Source organism: Trichosurus vulpecula, chromosome 4, assembly GCF_011100635.1.
Source record: "Trichosurus vulpecula isolate mTriVul1 chromosome 4, mTriVul1.pri, whole genome shotgun sequence".
In the NCBI taxonomy this organism is placed as follows: Eukaryota; Metazoa; Chordata; class Mammalia; order Diprotodontia; family Phalangeridae; genus Trichosurus; species Trichosurus vulpecula.
In genome coordinates this window covers 161,481,142-161,500,786 of record NC_050576.1, presented here as the reverse complement: position 1 = coordinate 161,500,786, position 19,645 = coordinate 161,481,142, and the positions used below count along the sequence as shown (strand labels likewise).

The following is a 19,645-nucleotide window of genomic DNA, read 5'->3' as shown; positions in this document are numbered from 1 at the left end:
TTTGTACCTCCTTATATACCATCTCCCCAAGTGGAACGTAATATTGTTTAGTTTTATATCCCCAGTGCTTGGTACACAGAAGAGCTAAAGAAATGCTTGTTGATGGATCATTAAACTGAACTTGACGTGAGGAGAGATGGATGGACTACGGACGAGCCCCCTAAAGATGGTCTCCAGCTTAGCAGCTCAAACCTGGCTAAGTTCTCTTACTGGGAACTCCAACTGCCCATAAGAGAGAACCTGCCTCCAAACACAGAGTATTTTCCGGCCGAAAGCTCCTTTAAATTTTCATTTTCCTGCATACAACAAAAGCAAGTCCATGGGGTTCCTTGTCTTTAATTCTGTGTGCTTGGTCTTTTTACAATCAAATCATCAGAAAAGTGCTGGGGCCCAGGGGGGAGGGTATTTGACACTTGCTAACAATATCCCCCAAACCAAAATTCAAGATTGGTTTTCAAACCAGATCACAAGGCCCCTAGATATTTCCTACACCTCCTTGATGCATTCCCAACTGGTTGAGTGGAGACAGGCTGGCGAGAGGGGCCAGAAAAGGTCCCCCACCAGGGTAGATTATGATGAGCAAGTATTGTTGCCCAACCTTATTCCCCAAGCTTCTTCTGAAACATGGGGTAGTTGGAGTCAGCATCTCTAATTGCCTACGATCTTCTCTTAAAAATATAAAACACGTGCAGTCAGCTTTGGTACAAAAAACAAAATGAAACAAAAAAAACCACCAAAACATTGTGGTCCCAATGGATCTCTCATCATTACCACTGGTCCCACCCCAATCTCCACTCCAGACCACTCTGGGTTCCTAGAAACCCTGGATGCCCCCAGGAGCTACAATGGAGGTTGGAATGAGCAGCATTAGGAGGTCTGTAGTGGGAGGGACACTTGCCCTGTCCATATCCCTTTTTAAAAGGCAGAAGGGTTCTGGTAATTTTGGCCCCCACTTAAATATGAGGGTAAGGGGTGCTGGGCTGCAGTCCAGTAACTGAAGGGTTAACCCCTGGTTGGTCTTCCCTCTCCCCCCTCCCCCAGTAGTGTTAAAGGGCCAGGTTTTCTGTCCCTTTATGGCTTGGTTCCCTTGTCCCTGGTCCTTTAAGTCCCTCCCTCCCACCCACCTAATAAACAATAAATAAATAAATCTTTCCAGATGAGGGGGGGTAAGGGTGGGGTCTGAAAAATTGGCATCTACGGTGCTGCTTGTGGATGCCACCAGAGGGCATATCCCACAGCTTTCTGACCCCCTCAAGCAACCCTGCTCTCCCTGAGCTGGGAGGTTCTGGGGTGTGGGGGTGGGGGACACACAACAGTTACAGTTCTATTAGGTGTCCCCCTCACCTATGTAACATGGACATCCAAAGGCTACTCCCCCAACTCTTCATCCTCCAGTGATAGCCCTGGAGGGGATCGGGAAGGGGGGAAGAGCCCCTTTAACTTTCTGAGGCAATAGGTTCTCCATCTCGACTCTCGCTCTCCTCTGGGATGTCCTGCATTCGGGGGAAATCTGCAAAAAGAGAGGGTGGCCAATGGGCAGTGGCCCAGAAAGGAAATGCCCACCACTTCCAACTTTCCTGCCTCTTCGGAGGCCCCGTGGTTAACCAATCACAGACAAAACAGGAAACTCGCCTCCCAGAGTACTCCTTTCCAATCAGCACCTGAAAAAACGGGAAGACCAGCCTGCCCCCATCCCCAAGGGTCTTCTGCCTTCAGAAGAATTCTCATAAGCACTGCCATTCCAGGGACCATGAGTGAGCTGAGGCAGTCAGAGATGGAAATGAAGGGAGCCCCCCAACCCATCCCTTACTATCTTCACGTCCCAACTGCCTTCCTTTTGACCTTCCAGAGACTCACCTCGGGGGCTATGTGGTGGGGTCAATCGACTGCAACAGCTCTCCTCCTCACTGCCGGTATCAGGATCGCTGCTGTCTTGAAGCCGCTCCTCAGGACTGCCTAGCTCAGGCCCCTCTCGGTCCTCAAAGGTACGATGAATAGAGCGGGTAGACAAGGGCAGATCTAGGCGGTCGTGGCCTCGGCATATCTGGGGCACAGCCTGGTAGGTGGGGGAAGAGGATCCAGACTGACTGCCTAACTCTACATGGGTGGGTTCAGGCCATGGGCTGGAAAGAACCCTCAGACCCTACTCTGTGCTCTCTCCCCATCTTCTACCTGCCCTTGGCTTATCTGCTCCAAACACCAAACACCTTTTCAGGAAATACCTTAGGATTTCTTTCAGGCCTACCACTCAATTTCTTCTCAGTCTACTGTGATGGAGGGATGTCCAGTCCAGCCCATAACTGAGTAGGCATCCCCTCGATGCTAATAAGGCCCAGCACAACCCACTCATTTTAGATTCTCCAATGTCTGTGTATCGGCAACTTCCCATCAAAACACAAGGGAGGGGCTCTGCTCACCTGGGAAGGGGGGGTGAAGCTCAAGTAGAGGGCATCCCCTGCAGGGAGGCTTCGACGCCGGGGGTCCAGAGGCCGGCGAGCCCAGGGAGCCTCGGCTGGGAGTGGCTCAGTCTGGCCCAGGGCAGCCAGTTGCCTTCTCGCTTCTTCCGCCTCACGCTCCAGCCGGGCCCGGGCCTGCTCGCTCTCCCGAAGCCGAGCCTCTAACCCGCCTGCCTCGGCTGCCCTCTCCTCCCCCTGACGCCGGCATCGACGGAGCTCCTCTTGTAGCAAGGCATGTTGTCGCTGCAGCAGGGCCAGCTCTGTGGCCTGCTTCTCCGGAGCCACAGGGGCACCCCCAGGCCTGCCTGCGTCCCCATCTCGAGAGTTGGCGCGTGACAACACTAGCTTCTCTCGTCGCTCAGGGCCCTCGGATAACCTTGCTTCCATCAGGGTGTCTTGCTGAGCCACCGCTGCCTGGGGTGGAGTGAGTAATGAGGGTGTATGGGTCCCAACTCTCCTTCCCTGACCATCCCGACTAAGGACTTGGTATAGTCAATCCTTCCTGGGATACCCAGGCTGTAAGTACTGGGAAATATTCTTGAGAATAGTGGGTCTACCTGCATCCCACCTCTATGAACTGGCTTTCCATTCTGATTTTACTTCCCCTCAGAGTCAGACTCCCTTCTACCATGCTAGACCTTGTTCCCTATACCCCAATCAGTCCTCACTCACCTGAAGGCCATGGAGAAGTCCATACAGGTTGACTAGTCGCTGCAGGGCCTCCTGAGGATAGAAGAGGGGTGGGAAGAAGACACATACATTCAGATTCAGGGCTAAATGAGGGGTGGAGGGGAACATGTCAGCTGATCCCAGATAGGTAATGTGTCTTGCCATCACCCTAAATTAGGCTCTAATTGCTTTTCTGGTCAGGGGCCTTGATTCTCCTGATCCTTTCATCATCAACCTTATTACCTTGTCATCCCATCTTACCTCCTGAGGAGACCTCAGCTGGTTCCCATTTCGATCCTACAGTGAAGAGAAGGACAGGGAGTTAGAGACTATTCAGGACTCAGCTCCTTAGCCCTCCACGGTATTGGCCCTCGGCCCCCACAGAGAGACCCTAGATGAATAGAGGCCAGTCATCTAGTCCCCATCATGGCCAGGTCTGAGACCCCCACCGAGGACTCACCCTCTGACTTGAATCTGAGTCAGCTCTGCAGAGCTCAATGGAACCATTGAAGGTCCTTGTTTCACCATCTATCAGGGGAGAAAAGAAAGAGATGGGCCTAAACTCTTGGTAGAGTGGAGAGGGTGCTGGATTTGGAAGACTGGAAGATCTGACTTTAAACCCTGCACCTGACATGAACTAGACAGGTGACCACAGAAGAGTGACCTCTGTGCTGTAAAATGTATACTAACACCTGTAATACCTACCTCACAGACTTCCTGAGAAGCTCCAGTAAGGTGAAATAGGCAGAGGGCTTGGCACACTTTAAATGGCTGCATAAGTGCCTGTTACTTATTATAATTTCTCTCAATCCAATCTCCTTCCCCTTGGTCTCTTTCCATTTTTTCCCTTTAACTCCTCCCATTTTGGTCACCATCTTCTGGTCCTGCCTACTTTCCCTCGGAGTCCTCCAACCCCCTTAGCCCTGGACACTCACTGGTAGTGACCCCAGGGCTGGTGTTGCCACTGCTGTCAGGCTCCAAGGACAAGGCTGATTCCCGCGGTGGCAAGGGCAGATCTAGCCCAGGCCCAACTAGCAGGTCCTTCAGACTTTCCACTAGGGGAAGGAAAGAAAAGAGAAGGTCAGGGGGAAAGAGCTGGGTACTAAATAAAAAGGGAACTAACCCTAACGTCTAAGTATTGAACATCAAGGGGAATGTCAGATAAAATGAAATAAGAGGCATACCCATGTGAGGTAGGGATGGGGGAGGGGAAAGATAATGGCCATCCCAGGCACATCAGAGATAAGGTTAAGCACAGTGTATTCAGGCCTATGTCTGTGTGTGCACATCTGGATTCTGGACGAAGTGTGTCTTTGTGGTCTATCCCTGAGGGCTCTCTTACCTTCACGGATAGCGTCCTGCAGCAGTCTCTCCCCACGAGGGGATTCCAGGGACTCAGAGCGGAAGAGGCCACGAGGCAAGGTGGGCAGTGGCCCTCCACCCCCTCCATCTTCTTCTGCCTGGAACTGGGTCATCTCAGCAAAGAGTCCCACCTTCTCCTGCAGCAGCTCCACCAGCGCCCTGTCCTTCTGCTGCAGCTCCGCTGAAGACACAGGGCAAGCAGGGAGGGAAAGACAAAGGGCAAAGAGGGTGAGAGGAACCAAGCCAGAAGGCTCCAGGATGAGCAGGAGTCAGGGACAGAGGAAAAGAAGCTAGAGAAACAAAGTGAGTATCCATCAGTTGGGAAATGGGTGAACAAATTATGGTATCTGAATGTAATGGAACATGACAGCACCATAAGAAAAGATGATGGATTCAGAGAAACCTGAGAAGACTTGTATAAACTAATGCAGAATGAAGTCAACAGAACCAGGAAAACAACTTTGAAAGACAAGAGTGTAATGACCAAGATTGATGAAAGATGCTTCCCACCTCTTGGCCAAGAGCTAATGGGTTAGAGGTGCAGAGGAGACATCTTTTCAGAGATGGCCAATGTCTGGATCTATTTTTCCTTTACTATACTTGTTACAAGGGAGGATTGCTATTTGTAGGGGAGGGCTTTAAGTGAAGGGCACTTGGTTGGTAGTGATTGTGATGAAAAAAAAAAAAAAAAGGAAGAAAAAATTCTAGAGTGGGATAACCAAGGGCATGGGTATGATGCTTACTTTTGATCCGTCGAAGATAGGCCTCGTCTTCTGTTTCAATCAGGGGGAAGTCCTCTCTGGATGGACACCTATGATGGAGAGATGGGGCAAATTGGAGATGAAGGTGGGAAAGGACTTAGAGGCCAAAGGTTAAGGTACACCTATGACCTCTCATGTCTGCTGTTTCCTCTTTCCAGGACACCACCTACTTATACCATGCTCTAGACTGACCAACTCCCTAGCCCTGGTTGTGCTCATGTAGTCAATCTTTGCTTTACAAAAGAAGGCAGTAGATCTGGTCTAGGCTCTAAACAGCACCTCCCCCCCCAATATATAACATTCAACACAATAAATACTGTTGATTGACATACATGGAGAGGCAGACACGGGCCTTCCCTTGAATACTCACACACGCACACTCTGCTGGATGACACGGATCCAAGTGTTCCGGTCCTCTCTAGAGGCTGTGTGGACCTCATACATTTCAGGGGGAGCAGCACTGATCAAAAACATCCCCTTTTCCTGGTTAGCAATGTCACGAACAATCAGGTTCTGCAGTGAGATTACTGCTGGCTTATCCTGACAGAGAAGGGAGAGAGAAAAGAGGAGGGAGTTGAGGAGTCCAAACATCTCAGACTTCCTAGGAAATTTGTCTTTTCAAAGTGTTTAAAGATCTGTCAGAACTATGGGGTTGGGGTAGGGGCCTGGTATCTTGCCAACTCAAAGGAAAAAATGGACTCTGGAGACTCTAAAATTCTTTGGGATTGGGATGCCTACCTGACTGAGAGGTAGGAAAGGAGAGAGATGGTCTTACCAAGGCAGGAAAGATGTATTTCTGGTCCTTCTCCTGAAGGAACACTAGCACATCTGTCATCAGCAGCATCAGCACATCTGGCAGAAGGGGTGACAGGTCAGCATTGGATGAACTAGAAACCTGATTTTCCTTTTCTCTTATCTCTCAACTCAGACCAGTCTTGCCTCACTAGGTGATAGCTCCTAATTCCTCTCCTTCCCCCAATCTTTGCCTTTCTTCTCAAATTCTTCAAATATCCTTCCTTTCTACATTTCAGAAATGCGGGTGAAGGGCAGGGAGGAAGTGACTTGTGAAATTCTAGGTTCACCTTGGGCTGGCAGAGGACTTGAAGGCTCATTCAATTTATTCCATGCCGTTGGACAGGACAACTGATGCCCCATCCGGTCCGATGTGACTATCTCCTATAATCAAATTCTCCATTCCTTTTTAGACTGCAGTTCCCATACTTTCCAACTCACTCAAGTCCTTTTTGATACCTAACCTAAATCCCTCCTACTGCAGCATATGCCCACACCCTCTCGTTTTATAGTCAGTGGAGAAGAACAGCAGGTCCCTCTCTGCTGCAGAAATAACCTTCACAGACTCTAAGATCCTTACCAAATCTTACTGCCACCACCCCCAATCTCCGATTGATCTTCAGGTTAAACAATTCCATCTTTCTTCAGCCCAACAGCTCCCTTTTCACAGTCTTTCCAGCTCCCTCCCCTGAACTTTTCCTCCCCTCCCTCTGACTCTGTGGGGCTCCTGAGCAGGAAACAAAGGTCAATCCTATAAAATGGAGAAATCAGCTCTGGAGAGAGACATCTTCTTCCCCCTTGCCCTTAGGGACCTTACAATCCTTTGGGCATGGCAGGGAGAAGGGGAGGTGTTTTGTCAAATACTTCAGAAAATAAAGCTCTCCAGCCTTGCTATTTATAACCTCCATGGTTTATATTCTTAGCTGCAGCGTGGGAGGGATGGGAGAGAGGGGAGTGGAAGGAAGGAGGAGGTTGGTGAAGACTGACAAGATCCAAGGCAGAAGCTTGGAAGTTTTATAGAGAGTACAAAGGTCCAGTTTAGCTCTGGTGGAGCTAACTTGAACCAAGGAGAATCTATTCCCAGTGCAAACCAATTCTGAGAAGAAGGGGAGTGGGAAAACCTGCCCTCATTCTCCCACTGGAGCCACTCTGCTCTTTGTCCACTCCTGTCTTTCCACTGCCCTCCTCCACAAGCCTTCTTGCAGGAGATCAAATCCCAACAGCCTGCTTAGCACTGGGATTTTAGGGCAGACCTTTTTGTTCCATCCATCTGTGCCCAGAAGAATTGTCTCTCACTGTCTAAAACTGGGAGCTCCCCAAGGCTTCAGCATTGCCTCGGAAGCATGTGGGGTCTATAGAGGATGATGATGCTCTCATAGGGCAGTTTATCTTTCAGTTAACAATAGGAACAAGGGCCATAAATTTACTTAACTGACAAAAACTCTCTCTCTTCCTCTAAGGTTATCTTCAAGGTCGGATATGAACTGCCTGTCTTTCTTTCTGTCTGTGTCAGATCATAGGCCACAGGGTCATGAAGAACTGACCTTTGAAACGCCCTGTGGCTGTCTTCCAGAGCAGGCAACCATCATGTATCAGCTTTCGACGAAGAAGTTCTTCTCGGCCAAAGGGACCCTTGCCAGGCACTGGAGCTTGGGCACGGGGGTCTGTGCGTCCATAGATCTCCTGCAGGCGAGCTCCCTTCTCCAACTCATGTACCTCCTGGTCTACTGCTGACAACAAATCCTTCACCAGCCCCAAGGCTGTTGTCAGGTCCCGATGTTCCTCTTCATTGCCTGGGGGACAGCAAGGGAAGTCAGGAAGAAGGAGAAGGTCTCCCTCCTACCCATCTTCACTCTACTTGACCCTTCTCCCAAAGGCTGTCACTAGTCCTGTCAGCTTCCTGGGATTCCAGGTCTACCCCCATAGGCTGGTTCTGCCCCATCCTCAGGCTCTACCCTCCTTACCACGGGAATGCAGCAAGATCCGGTCGAGGAGTACAGGGTACTTGGTGATACGCTGTGTCACCAGCAAGATGCATTCCTGCACCCCATGCCGCCGAAGCACTGTGGAGCGGGTCACCTTCTGCAGAATCAGGGTCAGACCAGAAGAAGCAAGGTCAGATGGGGTGGGATTTCTGGGGTGGGGTGTGATAGGGCAGAACAGAAGGGACAGGGTCAAAGACAGGGAGATCCAAGACGGTCAATGGAGCTTCCAATCCCAAAGTCCTTAGTTCCCTAGCCAATATATAAGCTAGGGATAAAGAAAGTCCTTAGAGTTAAGAACCAATTGGAGTTCTAGGTAGAGGTTGTAGCAAAGTCTTACTCACTCTGATGAACTGCTGGAAGCGTTTATCCCGAGCATATAGTTCCTTGTATAGTTTTAGTGCCTTGGTGTGACGGCTACAGAACTCTGAATAGGCCTTACGCATTTGATCTGCACTGGAGCCTGAGAACTAGAGGCAGAGACATAGGTTAACATACCTGAGGCCCAGACGATGTGGGGCCTTCTCCTTCTAAGGGAAGTCTGCTTTCCCTAACTCTCCTCTTCTCTTGCAATCCTTGAGGTTGCAGAAAAACTTCTGTCTCCACAGCCTGTCCTATTCCCACCACCCACACACTCCAGCAGGCCCGCTCTCCTCTCCTCACCTGGCTAATGAGCAGGTCCCCTAGCCGGTGGATGACAAAGTTGCGGGTGCTGCCTGGGCAAAGGGCCTGGCGCCTGCGCTCCAACAGCTGACTGAGGAAGCGGGTGTGGATATCGCTGAGCTCGTCCACACAAGGAAAAAGGCCTTGCACCAGGGCTGGCTCCAGCTGTAGCTCCTCCAACAGCCCCGTTCGGAACAGCCGGGTCATAATCTTCAGTGTCCTCACATGGTGCAGCTCTGTCTGGATCAGCTCTGGGTGAGGCAGGCCAAAGTGTCAGGCAAGGAGCAGGGGGCAAGCCGACTGACCATTTACTATTCTGCATCACTATCTAACTGTTTCAGGCCATAATAATGACAACAATATTTACAAAATGCTTTCAGGTTTGCAAAGCACTTACATCCATTTCTCATTTGTTTCTCACAATGGCCCTTAAGGTAAGAGTTACTGTTATTTCCATTTTACAGATGAGGAAATAGCCTTGGGTTAATGGATTTTCCCAGGATCATATAACTAAGAAGTATCTAAGACTGGATTTCAATTGAAGTCTCCCTGACTCCCAGCCTGGCTCTCCATCCACTATGTCATGATGCTTTTAGCTACTTGGCTCATAGGCTCAGAGATCTTGAGGCAGAAGCAGAAACTGAGGCCCTGGGCCCTGCCCAAGGTCACACAGATAGCTCTTCAGGGAAGATCTGTATCCTTCATAGTACTGAGCACAGTCCTAGGCTCCATAGCAGGGTTCCATGAAGAGCTGGTGGTTACCCAAGTTGAATGAAAAGGACAGAAAGAGGCTAATAGGGATTTAAGTAGTGAGTCAAAGAGTCAAGGAAAGGGTCCTACCCAGAAACCAACTGGGCATTGGGGAAGCAACTGGGCATAAGGGTCCTTAGGTTCCACTTGGGCCCCTGCTTACCATAGATGACATCCTGACGTTTCATCACCTCTTTTTTGTGCTGCTGTAGGAAGCTACTGTCTACTGCCAGACTCCAGGAATCGGCAGCAAAGTCCTTCTCATCTGTCTCAAAGTCACTCATCAGCTCATTGTAAATCACCTCTGCACCTGCAGGAAAGGCATGATGGAGCCCCAGGGCAGTGTTTTCTCCCGCTGGAGCCTAGATTCCAGTTTCCTGAGGCCCCCAAGCACTCCCAGGCAGAACCTCCTCTGGCCTGGCTTTTGGCCTGTTTCCACTCCTTACCCTCATCTATGAGAGACTCCACAGACAGTGTTCGGTTTCGCATGTTGAGGGAGTCTGTAGACTGAGAAAGGATCCTTCGAAGGCCCAAGGGGGACTCATCATTGAAGTGCCTAAGGGGAAAGGGTATATGTATTTCAACTGAAAGGAACTGAGGCAGAAATACCTGGAAGCCCCTACTCTATGCTTATCTCTAATTCTCAAGTCAGGGATAGGAGAGGTACCTATCATGCCTCTCATCTTCCCAATTAAACAAGAAGCCAGGAATGCTTCTGGCATCCGCCTTCCCATTTGTCTAGACAAATACTCCTTTTCCCCAGCAAAAGCCCCAACAGCTCACCCAGCAATGTTGGTAGTGGAGACGCTCTTAGACAGGGAAAGGGAGGACCGGCCTCGTCGAGAGCCAAGTAGGGACTGGCGAAAGCTGTCGGAGGGGTAGATAGCAGAGCTAGGGCGCTCCCGGATGGTGGCTGTGGGAATAAGGAAGTGGGGAAAACCCAGCCCAGGTAGTGAGGAAAGTAGGGGAGACACATGGGTCTCTTCTTTGCCTGAGGCAAAGCTCCTTCTCTATCCTGACTCAGAATTAGATATCCCTACCTCACCACATACATCCTAAACAAGGCAGGATGTAGGTTAACTCACCCTCCCCAAGCTTCTTTCTTAACACTTATTTGGACACTAGTGTCCTCGCCATCAGCCCTATCCAGGAGGACTCCAAGAGTATCCCTCTAGTTCTGCCGCTGTGAAGGAGGAAGGGAGTGGCCTGAAGATGGCAGCAGAGCCCAACATCTAGACAACCATATGGGGAGTGGGATGTGGGTTGTACTTACTCTTGCTCCGAAGGGAGACGGACTGCAAAGCCGTACTGTTCTTGAGCAGGGCAGCCTTCTGTTGCTTTAGGTCAGCAGGGCAAACAGAGAATATCCATTACCCAACAGCTACAGAGCTAGTTAACTGGCCCCTTGGCTGACGCTCAAGTAAAGGGCCCACCTCCCTCGGGTAAGCCAGGGATGGGAGAGCACTGCCCAGAGAAGTTGTTCAGTTCCTAGCAGGTAAAGAGGGGCACTGGGGCCTCAGAGGATAGCTTTTCAACACCATGTCTGGACTTCCCCAGGGAGACTGGAGGAGTTTAGAGACTACACCAACCCAGCTCAATACCCATAGGGGCATGGCCTTCTTCTCTGGAACCCTCTGTACTTGCTCCCTGCCTTCTCACCTTCTGCTTGACCTTGGTGCAGTTGGCAAGAGCGTCTTTACAGCGGTTATGGATGGTCACGTTGCAAGCTGGAAGGACAGGATAATGAAGATGAAAGGAGGGGAAACACACACACACATTATATACACCTCGACCCACAGAAGGACAGTCTCACCCTTTACCCTCACCCCCAGTTCTTCATCTACTCCCCCTCTTCGAGGTCTCAGCCTCCTGTTTCATCATTTCATAAAGTAAAGGATAAGGAATGCCCTCACCTGCCCTTATGCCCTACTTGGCTCCTTCTAGTCAATAGGGAATAAATAGAGAAGGGAACAAGTTCTGGGGGCTTAGCTCAAAGATGCCTGGGGAGATGAAGGAAGGGGGCGGCCTACTGCTGGGCACCAGAGTTAGCACAGGGTTGGGTACAGAGCACAAAGCCAGCTGGAAGACAGAGAACTCAGAGGAGTGGTTGTTGCAAAGGCAGCAAACTGGCACCAACATGGGAATGGGGGTAGGAACGTGACCACAGATGCTTTCTTTAGGCCTAAGCAGCTCAGAGGTGAGGCTGGGGAAGAGTGTGGACCTCTAGGGTAGGCCAAGGCCCCGAATTTAGTCTAGCTCCACCTTTGGCCTGTTTCTCTTTCCTTCCACCACTTGGTTCCTACCTCTAAGAACTCAGCAGTACTTGCCCTTCCGGGACTCAGGCCCTGAGAGTCCAGTCTTCCAAAGGGGACAAACCAACCACATCTGCCCTACATCTGCCTCTTACTCGCCAGGAGCGATTTCTGAGGTGGGGAAGACCCAGGTGAACAGCAGGCAGGCAGGAGGACAATGACACTGAAGCAGGGCTGGTCAAAAAGCCAAACCTAAGAATGAGACTGACCAGCCCTCTCCTTCTCCATCATACACTCCGCCTCCTTCAGCTTCCCCTTCCCCACCCCAACCCACTGCATCAACACCGGAAACTCTGCTAACTCCTTCAGACAATACCCAGAACCCTGTTCACTTCCACAAATACAAGTCAAACAGGGTGGGGCCAGAGGGGCAGGGGAAAATAGGTGCTGGGGGAGTTTCATCCCCTCCAGAGAGCCTTCTTCCAACCCCCATCCCTTGGTGTCTCTGGATCGAACCTCCGCATTCCACCTGCTCCCAAAATAGCGCCACCCGCCTCCCTCTGTTCCCGTGGTAACAGGCTTCCGGATTGGGAATTTTCTCAGGATCTCTGGAGGGATCTAGATTGGGGATCCCTTCTCACCTCCACATCCTTCTGCCACCCCCCACCTGAACTAGGGAAGAGGTCGGGAAGGTCTCTTAAGTTCTACTTCAGTGTCCCTTCCCCAAGCCCCACGGGCATTTGATGAAGGTCCCTTATATTGCCAGACTAAAAAACCTTTTTCAGTGCATTTTCAATCCAGTCCTTAATCAAAACCATTCCTTTGGCTCCCCATATTTTTTTTTGGAGGGGGGGGGAACCTGGGAAGCAAGGTTAAATGGCTCTTCTCTAAAGCCTTTCTAGGGGTCTCAGGGACAGAGTGACCCCTCTTGATCTCATTCCAGCCCACTAGATGTGGATCTACGTGAAGGTTTAGGAGGTGGCCTGAAGCGAGCATTCACATCATACACTTGATGTGCCCTCCCTCTCTCATAATGGAGCTGGACTAGAAATTGGGGAAAGTCAAAACCCATAATCCCATTCTTTTCTCTAGCCAGAGATCTCAAGACCTGTTCCCAGCTTAAATGAATAGGAAAGAAAGGGCAAATGGATCCTAGAGTCCTGACTCCTAGTCATCTCCAAGGGGATTGACAGGGCCAGCTGCAGAGTTGGCAGTTTTCTAGTTCCACCCCCTACTGCCCCACATTCCTTATCTTCCTTCATCCTATTACCCCCACCCTTCCAGTTGTTCCTGGGACAGATGTTACAGAACTGAGAACCCAAGGAAGAGGAGGAAAGTCACTGGGGGGGATGCCAGAAGAACAGCTGCAGGGGAGATATCCCACCACATGTTTTCTTTCCTTTCCCCATCTCCCTTTGACATCCTCTTCAGACATGTTCCCACGGCTACCCACCCCTCAGAATAAGAAAGGGAAGCAAGATTTAAGCCTCTGACCCTGATAGTTAGAGTTTACAGAAGCAGGGAATCTTTAAGGTTCAAAGAAGGAAAGGAGGGACAAAGACATACAGGCCAGATAAGAGCAAGCTGGTAGCAAACCTCAGGGTCCTGGTAACTTACTTGGGCAGATAAGGGCTTCCTTGGCTGTGATGCTTTTGTTACAAGCATAGCACATCGTCATGCCTGATACAGAGATGGTGGTGAAAAGGTGCCCATTGGTGTAGCGGGCATCCTTGGCTTCCTTCATCTTCTCTTTTTCCCGGTTCTGTAAGGAAGATGAAAAGATGGAATCAAGCTAGAGAAGACCTGGGGCAGAATTCCAGAGGGTCTAGAGAGAGAGTTAGATAGACAGATCACGGTTATTGGTGATCAGAAGGACCTTCCCGGGGACTGCCAGAGAGACAGCAATTTGGAGCAGTGATTCCTACCCAAGGACGCCAAGGAAACAGCTAGCTGCCCAGAAGGGCCCTCCATTTATCTTCCAACCATCAGTGACTTGATCCCAAAAGAGTCACCTGGCTTCCCCTACCCACCTGGCCCCGACGGCTTGGCTGCCTCCGATTGCCACTCATCTTTTCTGCTTTGGTCTTCAGAATCCTCACCCACAGTCCACCCTCACCCCCAAGGCCTGGGCTCTCCTTGTCCCCTTGAGCTTCTGTGTTCCCTCTGCCGGGAGAAGATGCGCAGAGAGGAGGGTAGTGCAGGCAAGGCAGAGGATGCCAGCTCACCAACTCTGGGAGTTAGCTCCTCTTATAACCATGACAACCAGTGTCAGAGCCGCCGTCACTGTGGCAGCCACAGCAGGGGGAGCAAGGAGATTCCCCTGATCAGACTGGGTGGGGGTGGGACTCCCACCCCCAAGACCAGCAGTCAGAATCTCCAAGCTTTGACCCCCCTCCCCATTAGAGGTACACTTTTCCCCCTTCACTTCACCCTAAATAGATAGGGATTTTTCCTGGGGGATGGGGGTGAGGTCATTATGTCTATCCCCCTGTCTCTAGGCAAGATGAACCTTTTTTCAGACTGAACCAATTTGGGGTACTCTTTTTCTTTTAGACCTAGATCTAGGAAAGGAAATTCTAAAGTCTCCCTTGCTTCTGTCATAAAGTCTGTCCTGGAGTCTAACTCTGATGTCTTTTATCAAATTAACCCCTTCACTTTTACTTTACCCTTTTCAGAGAGAGGAACCTCTTTCTTCATTTCTCTTAAGTTTTTTAAGCTCAGAAATGCCCTTCTGCTGTCTGGCCTAAATCCCTTCTCCATGACAGTATTAGTTCTAACTTCACGGATATGGAAGAAAATGCAATTTCCCCCTATGTACATACATACCAACCTGAGAACTTTATGAAGTCTCAGGTGCCAGATACTGTCAACCCTCCTTTTAGCCTTGTTTCTTCTGTTTCAGTAGAGATTAAAAGTTTACAAAGCCATTTCATCACTCCAACCTTATGAGATAGGTATCATAGGTATTATCTCCATCTTTAAAGATGAGTAAATTTGAGGTTCAGAGCACAGGAATTTGCCCAGGGTCACACAGCTGATAGAGTTCAAATGTGAACTCAAATCTCTCCTGACCCCAGAAGGGCTGTTTCACTATGGCACACTGCCTTGTCCGTTTTCCAGACCCCTGATTAATTCAGACAATTTCCTAGTTCTAAGGCACTCTCCTCCGAACTATCATCTATCAATCTCCAGCACCCTAAACCTCCCCAAGAGCCCGTGAAGATGGAGGGATGAGATAACCATCATTTCTATGGGTCCATATACTCTAGGACCCTCCTAAATGGCTTCCTGAATTTGATCCTTGGATCTCTCCTTTACACTGGAAGGGAAAGGGCGAAGGGGAATAGAAAATGCCAGTCTCTTGAGAGGCATCATGATATGGAAGAAAAAACACTGACTAGACTTGAGGGCAGGAAAAACCCGGACTCAATCTTCACTGACATTTGCTAGTTATGTGACTACTGGCCAAATGACATAACAACATCAGGGCTATTTGCTTATCTGTAAAATGGGCATGGTAATATTTATAAACCATATAGTTTTTGTGATGCTTAAACCCTAAAGTATTATATAAACATTAGCTATTTTCCTCCCCCAACCTCGAAAACAGAGACTAGAGATACAGCCCTGAGTCTTCCTTAGATGGAGATATGGCCACAAACCCTCCAAGACCTTCAGTAGCTCCCTACTTAACCAGGCAAATTCAAACTCCTTTGTCTGGCATTTAAGATCCTCTGGTCTATCTTTCCAGCCCCCATCAGTGTAGAAAGCCCTCCAGGGATGTTATTTCCTTTATTAGACACAACTATCATTTGGAAATAGGTTCTAGGTTTCACTATTCCCCTTCTCATTCTGACTTTTCAGATGAAGAAATTGAGACTCCCAGAGGTTAACATACTCCCCCATTGTCCCAGAGTAAGTAACAACTGGAGGCAAAATCAAACAGAAGCCTCCCCAATTTTAAGTCCACCAGGCCACTGAACCATGTTCCCCTTAAGCACTCTACACTCTGGCCAAACTAAATGAGTTGCTCTCCTAAACCTCAATTTTCCTTAACCCCTGTACTTCTGCCCAAATTACATTCCATGCTTAAAATGTTCACCCTGCTTCCTTTATCCAGTGAATTCCTAACCTCCTTTAAAGCTTAATTCCAATGCTCCCTCCTTCCCATTAAGCCATCCCTAAAATCCCTTGTTAAAGGTAACTCTTCCATAGGTTTTTGACTTTGGTCCTAGTGCAATACCTTTATTTTACAGGTGAGAAAACTGAGGCCCAGAATGGTTAGGTTTCTCGTTCAAAGTCATAGAAGGTAGTATGTGCAAAGCTGAGGTTCAAATCCAGGTTTTAATTTTTTTTTTTTGGAATGGGTAAGGCAGGGCAATTGGGAATTAAGTCACACAGCTAGTAAGTGTGTCAAGTGTCTGAGACGGCATTTGAACTAAAGTCCTCCTGACTCCAGCGCCGGTGCTCTACTCACTGTGCCACCTAGCTGCCCCAAAATCCAGGTTTTCTGACTCCAAATTCTGCATGCCTTCTCTCTCAGACCTCACAATACTTTTATATTTTCCTAATATACTTCATATGTATATTGCAGGTAACAGTAATCATTTTATCTTATCCTCCTACTAGACTGTAAGTTCCATGAAGGCAGGGCTACATCTTATCCTAAATGGTGTCCCTCTTACATTATGGCACTAAAATATCTAAAACAGTACATACATACACGTACACATATGTACACACACACAGACCCAGGTACTTCATTATATTGCTGGTAGGACTGTAGACTGGTACAAACTTTTTGGACAGCAGTATGGCCATATATAATGAGTCACAAAACTGATCACACATACTCTTTGACAGTTAAGACTTTATCCTAAAAATACCATATAAAGAAAAAAAAAGAACTGTTTTGATGAACTTTTTATCTTCCCTAGCACCTGGCATACAGCTCTGTGCCCAAGAGCTCTGCAAACTCTAGATGAGTGCCAGGTATAATTAATGACTTAGGAATTCTAGAGGACTCAAACCCACAGTCTGGGAAATTCATTCAGAGGGATTATATAGCCCTGGTTCCCAGTCTGAATCAACCTCGCACAGAGAGGGTTAAAAGTGGGGAGAGGGTTGCCATGGTGCCTGGGGTCAAAAAGAGGAAGTAATGGAAGGCTGAGTCACAAGCAGGAGCTGTACAAGGGCACAAGACCTGGATTGGGGGTTCCACTAAGCATTCTTGGGGCACCCCAGAATTGTATCTCCCCTTCCTTGCTCTGAAGGGTCTCCCGTATTTGGTCAGAAATAAGCAGTCAGTGGTCCCTTATATCCTCCCTATTTCTTGCCTCTTTTCTAAACCTCAGTGTCTCTTCCTGCTCCATTTTTTCATCCCCTTCTACTCCTCCTATCTCCCTCTTTTTCTTTATTCCTTTCCTCCCCCCACCCCAGTTCCCATCTACCTTTTTTTTTTTTTTTAACTCTACCCACTGCCTCCGGTCCTCCCCATACCACAGTCTTCATCTACTGTATCCATTTCTTGGCCTCCGTGTAGATTAACTTCTATCTACTACTACTTTCATGATAACTGGAAATCCACCTTCCACTCCCCCATTCAGAAACCTCTCACCCCACCTGAAAATCCTTCGTCAGCAGTTTAACCTCCCTCCAGCTTGATCTAGCCTCTCCAGTATTACAGGTCCCCCCATAAGCTTTCAAATCCTTAAGGATTCCCTCCAAAAAAATCCATCCTTATCTTTCTTCCACCCTCCTTTACCTGGATCAGGGTTGGCTATATAGTTATGCCATCCTTATAGCATGGTGCTCCTGAATGGCCCCACACTCTGGCACCTCTTTCCTTCTTTTCATACTCCTGCCTCAGATCACAATTTTTCCAACCCCCAACTCCATCTTCAGACCTCCAACAATTTCACTGGCCCAGATCCTCTTGTTGTCTTCTACATTTCAGATTTTGGAGGCAAAGAACCCATGGAATTAGGGAAGGATACAGACAAAATCAAGGAAGTAAGAGGCTTAGGGACACACCTAGAAAAGGGAGACATGGGATGAATTCCATCCTTCCTCAGGTATCTATGGCCTTGAGCCCATTGGAAGCCTTGAGTGGCTAAGTCCACTGGCACGCTGGTGCTTGAGATGCTGCCTAACTCAAGCTCCAGGAACTTACCCTCTCCTGAAGTGATCCCCTTTCTGGCCCGGTAAATAGTGGGCAGCAGCAACAACACATAGCGGCTTGGGTGCTGCCAAGAAGGGAGCTGGCCCCTGGTACTGCCTAGTGCTATTGTAGGAGGTAGTTTGTGCCCGCCCTAGTGTTCTGGGTTGGAGGGGATGAACCAGACTGCCAGAGGAGCAGCTCTAGGGTAAGCCGGACAGTTTTATTATTTTTTTTTTACAAAGCCCTTCTGGTATTATCACTCCTTCAATAATAAGATGGGACCTCCTCTAACCCACTTCCCTCTCCTCTAAGACCTCCAGGGAAGGGAATGCTATTCTTAAATCCAGGGTCTCCCAGCTCTAATCATCAGAAAACCTTTCATGCTAATTTCCATCTTTCTTAATGCAATGTTCAGTCCTTTCTGCCTAGTTTGTTCCCTATGGAGTTAAAAATACATCAAGGTCTCACCCCCTCATTTCTGGTTTCACTCCCCAAGGTGTCCTCCTTGTTGCCTTCACTTCTGTTGCTGTAAGGCCAGCCCCTTCCAGACCACAGGATCATAAATTTAAAGAAGAAAGAGATTTATAAGGCATCTAGGTCCCACTCTTTCACTGTATTTTTTAATTTTTCCTTGCACAGGGTGGCCTTTATCTCACCTCACAGAAAATGCATTAAACATGATACAAAAGACTTACAGAAGTCCACAGAGCAATATAATTCTTCTCCCTAGCGAGGTCCACCTTTCAGAAACCACACAGTCCCCAGATCCTACCAGTACCCTGTGCGCCAGGACTCCCCTTGAAAGGAAGCCAGCTGGGTTTGCTAGGAAGGAAAGCTCCCAACATTCTAGTGAGTGAAAAAGAACTGTAACTGATGTTGCTAGAGTCAAACTCCCTTTTAGCTGGACCTGATGGCCAATTAGCAAAGGGCAAATTCCGGGTCTTTTGTTGCCCTGTGTTATCCCTTAAACTTCCCAGCTGTTCTTCCAGTTTCAAATGCTGTGCTCTCAATCCTCTCCTCTAAGAGGCTGGTGCTAACCAAGAACTTGCCTTTCTTTTAAAGATTAGATTCCAGAACTCTTGAACTTGGGAGTGTCTAGAGAGGCAACCACAAGACTGAGGCTAGAATTCAGGAACTCTTCCCATTTGGCCATTTGGTTCCCCCTTCTCCCAAGGTTGCTATTTATTGGACTGAGAACTTGGAGCCCAGGAACTCTAGCCACACTTTCATCTTACAAATTTGTAAACTGAGAGCTGGAGAGGTGGAGCAACTTGTCTATAAGTGGAAGAGTTGAGGTTTGAGCCTCTGATGGGCCAGAATAGTCCCCATGCTCTAGGGCAGGGTTCCATTAACTTTTTTTGTGTCTTGGACCCCCCTCTGGCAGACTGGTGAAGCCCACAGACCTGATCTCTGAATAATGTTTATAAATTCACAAATTAAAATATATGAAATATAAAATAAACCAATTATATTGAAATAATTATTTTTTTTAAGTCCCCTACTCCAAGTTGAGAACCCCAGATGCAGAGAATCTTCCTTCAGGGTCCTAGAGCCCAAGATAATATTTCCCCTTTGCCTCTAGTCCCTGGGCTTTATTTCCCACTCGCAGGTCCTTTCCTTGCTCCTGGTCCTTTCCTGCTCCTTATTGCTCTCCTACCCAAAGCCTCCTTTTGGAGGTCTTTGAATGGGGAAGGTTGAATGAAAGGGAGAGGGAATTGTGGGTTATGGCCAAGATGTTTTCTCTTATCTCCTGCCATTCTCCCTTTATGTTGTCTCTTAAAAGGGGACATGAGGAAAA

General features: G+C 48.7%; 1 protein-coding gene across 6 annotated transcripts in view; it reads right to left on the bottom strand.

The window, feature by feature from the left end:
• Window positions 1-320: 320 nt before the first annotated feature.
• The window catches only part of ARHGEF2 (Rho/Rac guanine nucleotide exchange factor 2), a 41,982-nt gene continuing 22,657 nt past the window's right edge, over window positions 321-19,645 (bottom strand). For 5 of the 6 annotated variants that reach the window (XM_036755146.1, XM_036755148.1, XM_036755149.1 and 2 more), the window contains 21 exons: window positions 13,305-13,449; window positions 11,095-11,162; window positions 10,709-10,772; window positions 10,219-10,348; window positions 9,882-9,991; window positions 9,599-9,745; window positions 8,686-8,936; window positions 8,367-8,492; window positions 8,005-8,122; window positions 7,585-7,833; window positions 6,024-6,100; window positions 5,619-5,788; window positions 5,231-5,298; window positions 4,468-4,668; window positions 4,061-4,180; window positions 3,586-3,653; window positions 3,387-3,422; window positions 3,129-3,179; window positions 2,418-2,870; window positions 1,858-2,056; window positions 1,134-1,510 (listed from right to left, as the gene is read on the bottom strand). In XM_036755146.1, the coding sequence (XP_036611041.1) occupies window positions 1,437-1,510; window positions 1,858-2,056; window positions 2,418-2,870; window positions 3,129-3,179; window positions 3,387-3,422; window positions 3,586-3,653; window positions 4,061-4,180; window positions 4,468-4,668; window positions 5,231-5,298; window positions 5,619-5,788; window positions 6,024-6,100; window positions 7,585-7,833; window positions 8,005-8,122; window positions 8,367-8,492; window positions 8,686-8,936; window positions 9,599-9,745; window positions 9,882-9,991; window positions 10,219-10,348; window positions 10,709-10,772; window positions 11,095-11,162; window positions 13,305-13,449 (2,925 nt within the window). In that variant the 3' untranslated portion in view covers window positions 1,134-1,436. Of the gene's footprint in view, window positions 1,511-1,857; window positions 2,057-2,417; window positions 2,871-3,128; window positions 3,180-3,386; window positions 3,423-3,585; window positions 3,654-4,060; window positions 4,181-4,467; window positions 4,669-5,230; window positions 5,299-5,618; window positions 5,789-6,023; window positions 6,101-7,584; window positions 7,834-8,004; window positions 8,123-8,366; window positions 8,493-8,685; window positions 8,937-9,598; window positions 9,746-9,881; window positions 9,992-10,218; window positions 10,349-10,708; window positions 10,773-11,094; window positions 11,163-13,304; window positions 13,450-19,645 lie in introns of all 6 variants that reach the window. The other variant, XM_036755150.1, reaches the window with a different exon arrangement.